Source organism: Schistocerca gregaria, chromosome 4, assembly GCF_023897955.1.
Source record: "Schistocerca gregaria isolate iqSchGreg1 chromosome 4, iqSchGreg1.2, whole genome shotgun sequence".
Taxonomy (NCBI): domain Eukaryota; kingdom Metazoa; phylum Arthropoda; class Insecta; order Orthoptera; family Acrididae; genus Schistocerca; species Schistocerca gregaria.
Genome location: NC_064923.1, coordinates 714185687 through 714198184, shown reverse-complemented (window position 1 = coordinate 714198184; position 12498 = coordinate 714185687). Strand labels below are relative to the sequence as shown.

The 12498-nt window shown below is 44.5% G+C and overlaps 1 protein-coding gene across 1 annotated transcript in view; it reads right to left on the bottom strand.

The window, feature by feature from the left end:
* LOC126266914 (clavesin-2) overlaps nt 1-12498 on the bottom strand; it is a 335190-nt gene that overhangs the window by 37439 nt on the left and 285253 nt on the right. Inside the window, exon 3 of the mRNA XM_049971599.1 lies at nt 5018-5252. Coding sequence (XP_049827556.1) covers nt 5018-5246 — 229 coding nt within the window. The 5' untranslated portion in view covers nt 5247-5252. The remainder of the gene's footprint in view (nt 1-5017; nt 5253-12498) is intronic.

The following is a 12498-nucleotide window of genomic DNA, read 5'->3' as shown; positions in this document are numbered from 1 at the left end:
AAAAGTGATACGGAAACGGACAAAATCAATATTTAGGAAGGCGATTTGAAAACTTAGATTTCTCGAGAGCGTCCTGAAAAATAGCAATGCAATGGGATAGGAGATAGCATACAACTTTGGCCCGAGCATTTCTGAAATACTGCTACAGTGCTCGCCGCTGTGGCCTAGCGGTTTTAGGCGCTTCAGTGCCGAACTGCGCTGCTGCTACGGTCGCAGGTTCGAATCCTGCCTCGGGCATGGATGTGTGTGATGTCCTTACGTTAGTTAGGTTTAAGTAGTTCTACGTCTAGGGGACTGATGACCTCAGATGTTAAGTATCATAGTGCTCAGAGCCATTTAAACCATTTTGACTGCTACAGTGCTCAAACCTGCGACCGTAGCGCGGTTCCAGACTGAAGCGCCTGGAACCGCTCGGCCACTCCAGCAGGCCATCCTTATTCGTGCATTGATGTTTAGGTTACACTTTATACTTGTCGAAAATGTAGGTACAATAATGTAAATACAATGACTACGCTGATTTGAATGAAAGTCTCATGTATCCTGTTTTCAGTTCCAGTCTTCTCGAGAAAAGAATTTTCTCTACTTTTTTTCTTGCTGAAGCTTGAGAAAACAGTGAATGACTGATTTGATACTAAATCTTTTCACGGTCATAATCTGTTGTTAGCATTACGTGGGAATGAAAATTAAATTAATGGCAACGAGATTCGAACGTGAGACCTTGCACATACGAAACGAAGCGGTTTACACGCTCGGCTGCGGATTCCGTAAAGACTAGCACCCCTACAAAGCTTGCAGCATAAGCACGCCTATAATTTTCAAACTAGAAATTCTCAAACACGGTTTATAGTTGTCCTTCCTGTTTACATTTGTAATAATAAAAAAAAATGGTTCAAATGGCTCTGAGCACTATGGGACTTAACTTCTAAGGTCATCAGTCCCTTAGAACTTAGAACTACTTAAATCTAACTAACCTAAGGACATCACACACATCCATGCCCGATGCAGGATTCGAACCTGCGACCGTAGCGGTCATGCGGTTCCAGACTGTAGCGCCTATAACCGCTCGGCCACCCCGGCCGGCTGTCAAAATCCCAGACGTGCACTACATATCCTCTCAACATGAATCAAATCGGTGAGGGGAAATTCGTACTGTCTCCTTGTCATTGATCTCCTCGCGTCACCAGCGTATGAATACCTCAGTTGCTGGATATTATTTCGAGCATCATTCAAAGGCGCATGAGATGCTTCTCTAATGTTTATTTTATTTTTACTTTTATACGAGTTATTTCACAAGACATTTGACTTTCTCTTTCACATTTTTAATTTTATTTTGCTGTCGCTGAGTGCGCGAATGGATGGCTAAAATGGTTCAAATGGCTCTGATCACTATGGGACGTAAGTGCTGAGGCCATAAGTCACCTAGAACTTAGAACTACGTAAACCTAACTAACCTAAGGACGTCACACACATCCATGCCCGACGCAGGATTCGAACCTGCGACGGTAGCGGTCGCGCGGTTCCAGACTGTAGCGCCTAGGACCGCTAAGTCCGCCGCTGGCGCGCTGCCAAAATTGCGTAAGCTGTTCGGCGGGTTGCGTCAGCCGCCTTTGTAGGCGTTACATGCTGTTGCATCCTTGAGCCCCCGGTTCTAGATGTACCCTTGTCCGGTTCTCAGCTACGCTACAGATCAGTTTGCAAATAAAAAATTTATTTATGAAAATATACAGTACAATCACCAACAAACTTTACATATTCACATACACCTTTACCTTTGACCCAAATGAATACAGACTCATTTACAGATATTTTCCTCCTGTTACGAGTATACAAAGACAAAGCAGATGTGGAAATATAAGCAGATTTACCAAAGTCTTTATTTGCTAGTTCGGCCATATGGTAGGTGCGAAATGCAATAATGTCTCTGTCAACGAAACTTTCAAGTCCAGGAACATTTGGTACTCCAGAACCTCCACGAACAATGGCTACAGTAAACCATCCGTTACCATGGAATAGGAAGGAAAACTGATAACTGTCGTCCAGTCTTTTAGGAAGCCTACAATTTTCAAACTCACTTTCTCAAAAACGGTTGATAGTTGCATCTTACTCTTTACATTTGTCAAAATCCCAGAGGTGCACTATACAACCAGTTCTACATCTACATCTACATATATACTCTGCTAAGCACCAAGTGGTGTGTGGCGGAGGGTACAATTCGCGGCAAAGTGCACTATTCCCCCCCCCCCCCCCCCCACTATTCCACTCGCGGATCGCGCGAGGGAAAAATGACTGTCTGAACGCCTCAGTACGAGCTCTTATTTCCCTATCTTTGAATGATGATCATTACGCGATTTGAAAGTTGGTGGTAATAATATATGCTCTACATCCTCGGCGAAGATTGGATTTCGGAATTTAGTGAGCAGCCCCTTCTGTTTGGCACGTCGTCTATCTGCAAGTGTGTCCCACTTCAAACTTTCTATGAGATTTGTAACGCTCTCGCGATGGCACCTGTTGATACGAATGGAATCGGTGATCCCCTTGCGTCACCAACGTTTTAGTACCATAGCTGCTGTGTTACCATTCCGAGTATCATTCAAAGGTGCATGAGATGTTTCTCTAATGTATTTTATTTCCCACTTTTATACGAACTATTTCACAAAACATTTGGCTTTTTCTTTTACAATTTTTTCTGTCGCTGAGTATGGAATAACAAAGGAAACTGATATCATTGGTTCGGTGCATCTACATCAACATTTATACTCCCCAAGCCACCCAACGGTGTGTGGCGGAGGGTACTTTACGTGCCACTATCATTACCTCCCTTTCCTGTTCGAGACGCGTATGGTTCGCGGGAAGAACGACTGCCGGAGAGCCTCCGTGCGCGCTCCAATCTCTCTAATTTTACATTCGTGATCTCCTCGGGAGGTATAGGTAGGGGGAAGCAATATATTCGATACCTAATCCAGAAACGCACCCTCTCGAAACCTGGACAGCAAGCTACACCGCGATGCAGAACGCCTCTCTTGCAGTCTACCACTCGAGTTTGCTAAACATCTCCGTAACGCTATCGCGCTTACCAAATAACCATGTGACGAAACGCGCCGCTCTTCTTTGAATCTTCTACATCTACGTCTACGTCTACATCCACACTCCACAAACCATTTGACGGTGTGTGGCGGAGGGTACCTTCATTACCTCTATCGGTTCTCCCTTCTATTCCAGTCTTGTATTGTTCGTGGAAAGAAGGATTGTCGGTATGCTTCTGTGTGGGCTCTAATCTCTCTGATTTTATCCTCATGGTCTCTTGGCGAGGTATACGTAGGAGGGAGCAATATACTGATTCCTCGGAGAAGGTATGTTCTCGAAACTTCAACAAAAGTCCGTACCGAGCTACTGAGCGTCTCTCCTGCAGAGTCTTCCACTGGAGTTTATCTATCATCTCCGTAACGCTTTCGCGACTACTAAATGATCCTGTAACGAAGCGCGCTGCTCTCCGTTGGATCTTCTCTATCTCTTCTATCAACCCTACCTGGTACGGATCCCACAGTGCTGAGCAGTATTCAAGCAGATGGCGAACAAGCGTACTGTAACCTACTTCCTTTGTTTTCGGATTGCATTTCCTTAGGATTCTTCCAATGAATCTCAGTCTGGCATCTGCTTTACCGACGATCAGCTTTATATGATCATACCATTTTAAATCACTCCTAACGCGTACTTCCAGATAAATTATGGAATTAACTGCTTCCAGTTGCTGACCTGCTGTTTTGTAGCTAAATGATAAGGGATCTATCTTTCTATGTATTAAACGCAGCACATTACCCTTGTCTACATTGAGATTCAATTGCCATTCCCTGCACCATGCGTCAATTCGCTGCAGATCCTCCTGCATTTCAATACAATTTTCCATTGTTACAATCTCTCGATACAGCACTGCATCATCTACAAAAAGCCTCAGTGAACTTCCGATGTCATCCACAAGGTCATTTATGTATATTGTGAATAGCAACGGTCCTACGACGCTCCCCTGAGGCACACCTGAAATCACTCTTACTTCGAAAAACTTCTCTCCATTGAGAATGACATGCTGCGTTCTGTTATCTAGGAACTCTTCAATCCAATCACACAATTGGTCAGATAGTGCATACGCTCTTACTTTGTTCATTAAACGACTGTGGGGAACTGTATCGAACGCCTTGTGGAAGTCAAGAAACACGGCATCTACCTGTGAACCCGTGTCTATGGCCCTCTTAGTCTCGTGGACGAATAGCGCGAGCTGGGTTTCACACGACCGTCTTTTTCGAAACCCATGCTGATTCCTACAGAGTAGATTTCTAGTCTCCAGAAAAGTCATTATACTCGAACATAATACGTGCTCCAAAATCCTGCAACTGATCGAGATTAGAGATATAGGTCTATAGTTCTGCACATCTGTTCGACGTCCGTTCTTGAAAACGGGGATGACCTGTGCCCTTTTCCAATCCTCTGGAACGCTACGCTCTTCTAGAGACCTACGGTACACCGCTGCATGAAGGGAGGCAAGTTCCTTCGCGTATTCTGTGTAAAATCGAACTGGTATCCCATCAGGTCCAGCGGCCTTTCCTCTTTTGAGCGATTTTAATTGTTTCTCTATCCCTCTGTCGTCTATTTCGATATCTACCATTTTGTCATCTGTACGACAATCTAGAGAAGGAAGTACAGTGCAGTATTGGGGAATTGTACCTCCTCTGTCAACCCGAACTGGTACGGATCCCACACTGATGAGCAATACTCAAGTATAGGTCGAACGAGTGTTTTGTTAAGCCACCTCCTTTGTTGACGGACTACATTTTCTAAGGACTCCCCCAGTTCTATGTCATGCTCAGTACAACGGCTTGCGGAGTAGCTGTGCAGAAGTAGAGGATGAAATTGGACTAATGATGGCTGATCCAGAGATATGTGGGAAACCGTTCCTCCGGTGGACTATCTGCTAATGGGGTTGTTGGAGTGCACGGTACAGGTAATTGTGGAGCGTGGCGCGCACCTGTGCGGACGTCGGCGACGTCGCGGTTGGCGTCGACCCACTGGCGGAAGGCTTGCAGCGCCTGCGCGCGCGCCGCGTCCTCCTCCCGCAGCTCGCTGCGGGCGACGGCGCGCACGCGCTCCGTCAGCTGCGGGCCGGAGCCGTTGGCGGGGGACGCGCAGGGCTCCATGTCCGACGCGCTACTGCCGCGTCTCGCCGCCCAGGCCAGCACCGCCGCCACGGCCGGCATCCCGCCCTGCAACAGTCGCCAGCCACTCGTCAGCCCGCTGCGCAAGGTCAGGCCGCGGCGCGCCCCAGCCGGTCGCCCTTGCGTAAACACCTCCGCCTCGCTTCGCGCGGAGGTCGCGTCACGCGTGCCGTATTTCCGGAGCTCCATTTCCCAAATGCCTTATCTACCTCTACATGGGTCGGGGTGCGATTTGTGCTTTTACCAGTGGGGGGTTAGTAGAATTATATATGTTACTAGCTTGAACCGTGGCGTTGCGCATGGTTAAACAGCTATTTATACGAGGGCTATACACAAAGTACATTGTTGTTGTTGTTGTTGTCTTCAGTCCTGAGACTGGTTTGATGCAGCTCTCCATGCTACTCTATCCTGTGCAAGCTTCTTCATCCCCCAGTACCTACTGCAACCTACATCCTTCTGAATCTGCTTAGTGTATTCATCTCTTGGTCTCCCTCTATGATTTTTACCTTCCACGCTGCCCTCGAATGCTAAATTTGTGATTCCTTGATGCCTCAAAACATGTCCTACCAACCGATCCCTTCTTCTAGTCAAGTTGTGCCACAAACTTCTCTTCTCCCCAATCCTATTCAATACCTCCTCATTAGTTACGTGATCTATCCACCTTATCTTCAGCATTCTTCTGTAGCACCACATTTCGAAAGCTTCTATTCTCTTCTTGTCCAAACTATTTATCGTCCATGTTTCACTTCCATACATGGCTACACTCCATACAAATACTTTCAGAAAAGACTTCCTCACACTTAAATCTATATTGGATGTTAACAAATTTCTCTTCTTCAGAAACGATTTCCTTGCCATTGCCAGTTTATATTTTATATCCTCTCTACTTCGACCATCAAAGTACATTACGTTTTGGAATTAAAAATAAATAAAGTATTGGGATTTTTTAAAATTATATACAGATGAAAGCCACACTTAAATACTACTTTTCTACATAGTTGTCAAGGCACTTATCGTAGCGATGGACGAGCTTGGAAATTCCTTAGTCGAAAAATTCGGCCGCCTGCGCCTTCAACCACGTGGTTAATCAGCAACCCGGTAGAAATACGATTTTTGTGGATTTCCTGGAAAGGGGCACTACAGTTATTGCCAAACTCCGCACAACCTCAGAAGAACAATACAAGACAAGCTCAGGGGAAAGTTGGGCTCAAAGATCTTACTGATTCACGACAACGCCCGGGCCCACACGGCAAATGCCACTTGTGAAGTTATCGAATCTTTTAAGTGGGAGTTGTTTCCTCATCCGCCGTACAGTCCCGACCTGGAACCGACCGACTTCCACTTATTCCCAGCAATGAAGAAGTGGTTGGCTATGCAGCGTTTTGATGAAGACGCACAGCTTCAAGAAGAGGTAACCACGTGGTTGAAGGCGCAGGCGGCCGAATTTTACGACGAAGGAATTTCCAAGCTCGTCCATGGCTACGATAAGTGCCTTAATTTAAATGGCAACTATGTAGAAAAGTAGTATTGAGGTGTGGCTTTCATCTGTATATAATAAAAAAATTCCCATACTTCATTTATTTTTAATTCCAAAACGTAATGTACTTTGTGGATAGCCATCGCAAATAGATGTTAATGCCGAAACTCACTATTGACGCGTAAGCACTATCAGAAAAGCCATGCCTTGTTATATCTTTAAAAGTACATTATACGTAAAGATTATTTACAAAATGATCTACATACGGGTACACATATACGAGAGGAATTCAAAAAGTAGAGACACATTTGTAAAAAGTTGTACTTATTCTGCTGATAGAAAACTATAACACCTGATAAACAAAGTAAGAGCCTACGGAATATCAGACCAGCTGTGTGGCTGGATTGAAGAGTTTTTAAGCAAACAGAACACAGCATGTTGTTACCAATGGAGAGACGTCTACATACGTTAAGGTAACCTCTGGCGTGCCACAGGGGAGTGTTATGGGACCATTACTTTTCACAACATATGTATAAATGACCTAGTAAAAAAATGGTTCAAATGGCTCTGAGCACTATGGGACTCAACTGCTGTGGTCATCAGTCCCCTAGAACTTAGAACTACTTAAACCTAACTAACCTAAGGACATCGCACACATCCATGCCCGAGGCAGGATTCGAACCTGCGACCGTAGCAGTCGCACGGTTCCGGACTGCGCGCCTAGAACCGCGAGACCACCGCGGCCAAATGACCTAGTAGATAGTGTCGGAAGTTCCATGCGGCTTTTCGCGGATGATGCTGTAGTATACAGACAAGTTGCAGCATTAGAAAATTGTAGCGAAATGCAGAAACATCTGCGGCGGATAGGCACTTGGTGCAGGGAGTGGCAACTGACTCTTAACATACACAAATGTAATGTATTGCGAACACATAGAAAGAAGGATCCTTTATTGTATGATTATATGATAGCGGAACAAACACTGGTAGCAGTTACTTCTGTAAAATATCTGGGAGTATGCGTGTGGAACGATTTGAAGTGGAATGATCATATAAAATTCATAGTTGGTAAGGCGGGTGCCACGTTGAGATTCATTGGGAGAGTCCTTAGCAAATGTAGTCTATCAACAAAGGAGATGGCTTACAGAGCACTCGTTCTACCTATACTTGAGTATTGCTCATCAGTGTGGGATCCGTACCAGATCGGGTTGACGGAGGAGATAGAGAAGATCCAAAGAAGAGCGGCGCGTTTCGTCACAGGGTTATTTGGTAACCGTGATAGCGTTACGGAGATGTTTAGTAAACTCAAGTGGCAGACTGCAAGAGAGGCGCTCTGTATCGCGGTGTAGCTTGCTCGCCAGGTTTAGAGAGGATGCTTTTCTGGATGAGGTATCGAATATATTGCTTCCCCCTACTTATACCTCCCGAGGAGATCACGAATGTAAAACTAGAGAGATTCGAGCGCGCACGGAGGCTTCCAGACAGTCGTTCTTCCCGCGAACCATACGCGACTGGAACAGAAAAGGGAGGTAATGACAGTGGCACGTAAAGTGCCCTCCGCCCCACACCGTTGGGAGGCTTGCGGAGTATAAATGTAGATGTAGATGTAGAACGTGCTGCACTTCTTTGAACTTTTTCGATGTACTCCGCCAGTCCTATCTGGTGTCTGCCTCCGGTAGCTGACTGGTGCCGGCACGGTAGCTCAGCGTGCTCGGTCAGAGGGTTAGTTACCCTCTGCAATAACAATAAAATAAATAAAAAAACTAAGTGAACCGATCAACGAAGAACCTGAATGGGTGCCACCGGCCGTCCGCCCCGAGCAGATTCAACGAGCAATATAGAACAAAATGAGGCAAAAAAAAAAGTGGTCAGCGCGACAGACTGTCAATCGTAAGGGCGCGGGTTCAATTCCCAGCTGGGTCGGAGATTTTCTCCGCTCAGGGACTGGGTGTTGTGTTGTCCTAACCATCATCATTTCATCCCCATCGACGCGCAAGTCACCGAAGTGGCGTCAAATCGAAATACTTGCACCAGGCGAGCGGTCTACCTGACGGGAGGCCCTTGTCACGCGCCATTAGTCCTATCTGGTAACGATCCCACACCGCGCAGCAGTGTTCTAAAAGAGCACGGACAAGCGTAGTGTAGGCAGTCTCCTTAGTAGGTCTGTTATATTTTCCAAGTGTCCTGCCAATAAAACGCAGCCTTTGGTTAGCCTTCCCAACAACATTTTCTATGTGTTCTTTTCAATCTAAGTTGTTCGTAATTGTAATACCTAGGTATTTAGTTGAATTTACGGGCTTTTAGATTAGACTTAGATTAGACTGACTTATCGTGTAACCGAAGTTTAACGAGTTCCTTTTAGCATTCGTGTGGATGACCTCACACTTTTTGTTACTTAGAGTCAACTACCACTTTTCGCACCATTCAGATATTTTGTGTAAATAGTTTTGCAGTTTGTTTTGATCTTCAGATGCCTTTATTAGTCTATAAACGACAGCGTCATCTGCAAACAACCGAATACGGCTGCTCAGATTGCCTCCATAATCGTTTATATAGATAAGGAACAGCAAACAATTTATAACACTACCTTGGGGAACGCCAGAAATCACTTCTGTTTTTCTCGATGACTTTCCGTCAGTTACAACGAACTGTGACCTCTCTGACAGGAAATCACAGATCCAGTCACATAACTGAGACGATATTCCGTAAGCACACAATTTCACTACGAGCCGCTTGTGTGGTACAGTGTCAAAAGCCTTCCGGAAATCCAGGAATACAGAACCGATCTGAAATCTCTTGTCAATGACACTCAGCACTTCATGTGAATAAAGAGCTTGTTCTGTTTCACAGGAACGATGTTTTCTAAACCCATGTTGACTGTGTGTCAATAAACCGTTTCCTTCGAGGTAATTCATAATGTTCTAAAATCTTGCTGCATATCGATGTTAACGATATGGGCCTGTAATTTAATGGATTACTCCTACTACCTTTCTTGAATATTGATGTGACCTGTGCAACTTGCCAGTCTTTGGGTACGGATCTTTCGTAGAGCGAACGGTTGTATATGATTGTTAAGTATGGAGCTAATGAATCAGCATACTCGGAAAGGAACCTAACTAGTATACAGTCTGGACCAGAAGACTTACTTTTATTAACTGATTTCAGTTGCTTCACTACTCCGAGGATATTTACTTCTACGTTACTCATGTTGTCAGCTGTTCTCGATTCGAATTCTGAAATATTTACTTCGTCTTCTTTTGTGAAGGTATTTCGCAAGGCTGTGTTTAGCATCTCTGCTATGACAGCACTGTCTTCGATAGTATCTCCATTGTTAACGCCCAGAGAAGGCATTGATTGTTTCCTGACGCTAACATACTTCACATACGACCAGAATCTCTTTGGGTTTTCTGCCAGGTTCCGAGACAAACTTTCGTTGTGGAAACTCTTGTAAGCATCTAGCATTGAACTTTGTGCCAAATTTCGAGCTTCTGTAGAGGGTCGCCAATCTTTTAGGAGCGCCGGAGGCGGACGCTTGCCATTTATGATCACACCACGATCACTACGGCTAGGGTTTTTATGACCTAAATACCCGCAAAAGTGCGAGTAGGACTCGCGCACGGAGGCATTCCGTACAAACGTAATTACAGGGCGCGTCGCTTAAATCCGGACAAATGAAACTTCCTTGTTGTTGTAGTTGTTGTTGTTGTGGTCTTCAGTCCTGAGACTGGTTTAATGCAGCTCTAAATGCTACTGTATCCTGTTCAAGTTTCTTCATCTCCCAATACCTACTGCAGCATACATCCTTCTGAATCTCTTTAGTGTATTGATGTCTTGGTCTCCCTCTACAATTTTTACCTCCCACCCTACCCTCTAGTACTAAATTGGTGATCCCTTGATGCCTCAGAACATATCCTACCAACCGATCCCTTCTTCTACACAAGTTGTGCCGCAAACTACTCTTCTCCCCAATTCTATTCAATACCTCCTCATTACTTATGTGATCTACCCATCTGATCTTCAGCATTCTTCTGTAGCACCACATTTCGGAAGCTTCTATTCTCTTCTTGTCCAAACTATTTATCGCCCATGTTTCACTTCCATACATGGCTACACTCCATACAAATACTTTCAGAAACGACTTCCTAACACTTAAATCTATACTCGATGTTAACAAATTTCTCTTCTTCAGAGACGCTTTCCTTCCCATAGCAGTCTATATTTTATAACCTCTCTACTTCGACCATCATCAGTTATTTTGCTCCCCAAATAGCAAAACTCCTTTACTACTTTAAGTGTCTCATTTCCTAATCTAATTCCCTCAGCATCGCCATACTTAATTCGACTACATTCCATTATCCTCGTATTGCTTTTGTTGATGTTCATCTTATATCCTTTCAAGACACTGTCCATTCCATTCAACTGCTCTTCCAGGTCATTTGCTGTCTCTGACAGAATTTCAATGTCATCGGCGAACCTCAAAGTTTTTATTTCTGCTCCATGGATTTTAATACCTACTCCGAATTTTTCTTTTGTTTCCTTTACTGCTTACTCAATATACAGATTGAATAACATCGGGGATAGGCTGCAACCCTGTCTCACTCCCTTCCCATTCATCTCCCTCGACTCTTATAACTGCCATCTGCTTTCTGTACAAATTGTAAATAGCCTTTCGCTCCCTGTATTTTACCCCTTCCACGTTCAGAATTCGAAAGACAGTATTTCAGTCAACGTTATCAAAAGCTTCCTCTAAGTCTACAAATGCTAGAAACGTAGGTCTGCGTTTCCTTAATATATCTTCTAAGATAAATCGTAGGGTCAGTGTTGCCTCACGTGTTCCAACATTTCTACGGAATCCAAACTGATCTTCCCCGAGGTCGGCCGTTACCAGTTTTTCCACTCGTCTGTAAAGAATTTGCGTTAGTATTTTGCAGTCGTGACTTATTAAACCGATAGTTCGGTAATTTCCGCATCTGCAACACCTGCTTTCTTTGGGATTGGAATTATTATATTCTTCTTGAAGCCTGAGGGTATTTCGCCTGTCTCATACATCTTGCTCACCAGATGGTAGAGTTTTTTCAGGATTGGCTCTCCCAAGGCTGTCAGTACTTAGAATGGAATGTTGTCTACTCTCGCGGCCCTGTTTCGACTTAGGTCTTTCAGTGCTGAAACTTCCTTATAAAAGCAAATTTATTAAAACAAAATACGAGGGTCATAAAATTTACTAAAGAGGCAAATTGGTCTGTGGAAAGAAAACTGTTATTAGGGCAAGTTTGGTACTTTTATGGCTTCAAATTGGCATCACTAGGATGAGCCCTGATCAGCTGATGTTTCAACATTGTTTTGATTATAACCTCAAAAATACATTTCAAGATGGCGAGTCCGCTTGAAACGTCCGCATTAGTTGAACAACGTTCTGTTATTCGGTTTTTACTTGCTGAAGGCGAGAAACCAGTGAATATGTACTGTAGGAAGTCTAAACTTCATGGTGAAGGTTGTATGAATCGTGAAAATTTTTACAAGTGGGTAGAGCAATTCAAAAATGGTCGCGTCTCAGTGAGTGACGAACACCCTTCTGGCCGAGCAGTTGCAGTTTCAACTCTCTCACTTGAAAGTCGCATTGATGGCATTATTCGTGCCGACCGCCGCCTGACTGTGGAAATGATAGTTGATAAGGTTCAAGTTAGTAATGGTACTGTTCATAACATTATCTGTAACAAGGTGACGTACCGCAAAACGTGCGAGATTGGTGCCAAAGGAGTTGGCGCAGCGACACAAGGAAACAAGGTTGAGAGTGCGCACCGAGCTAAAGGAACGTTATGA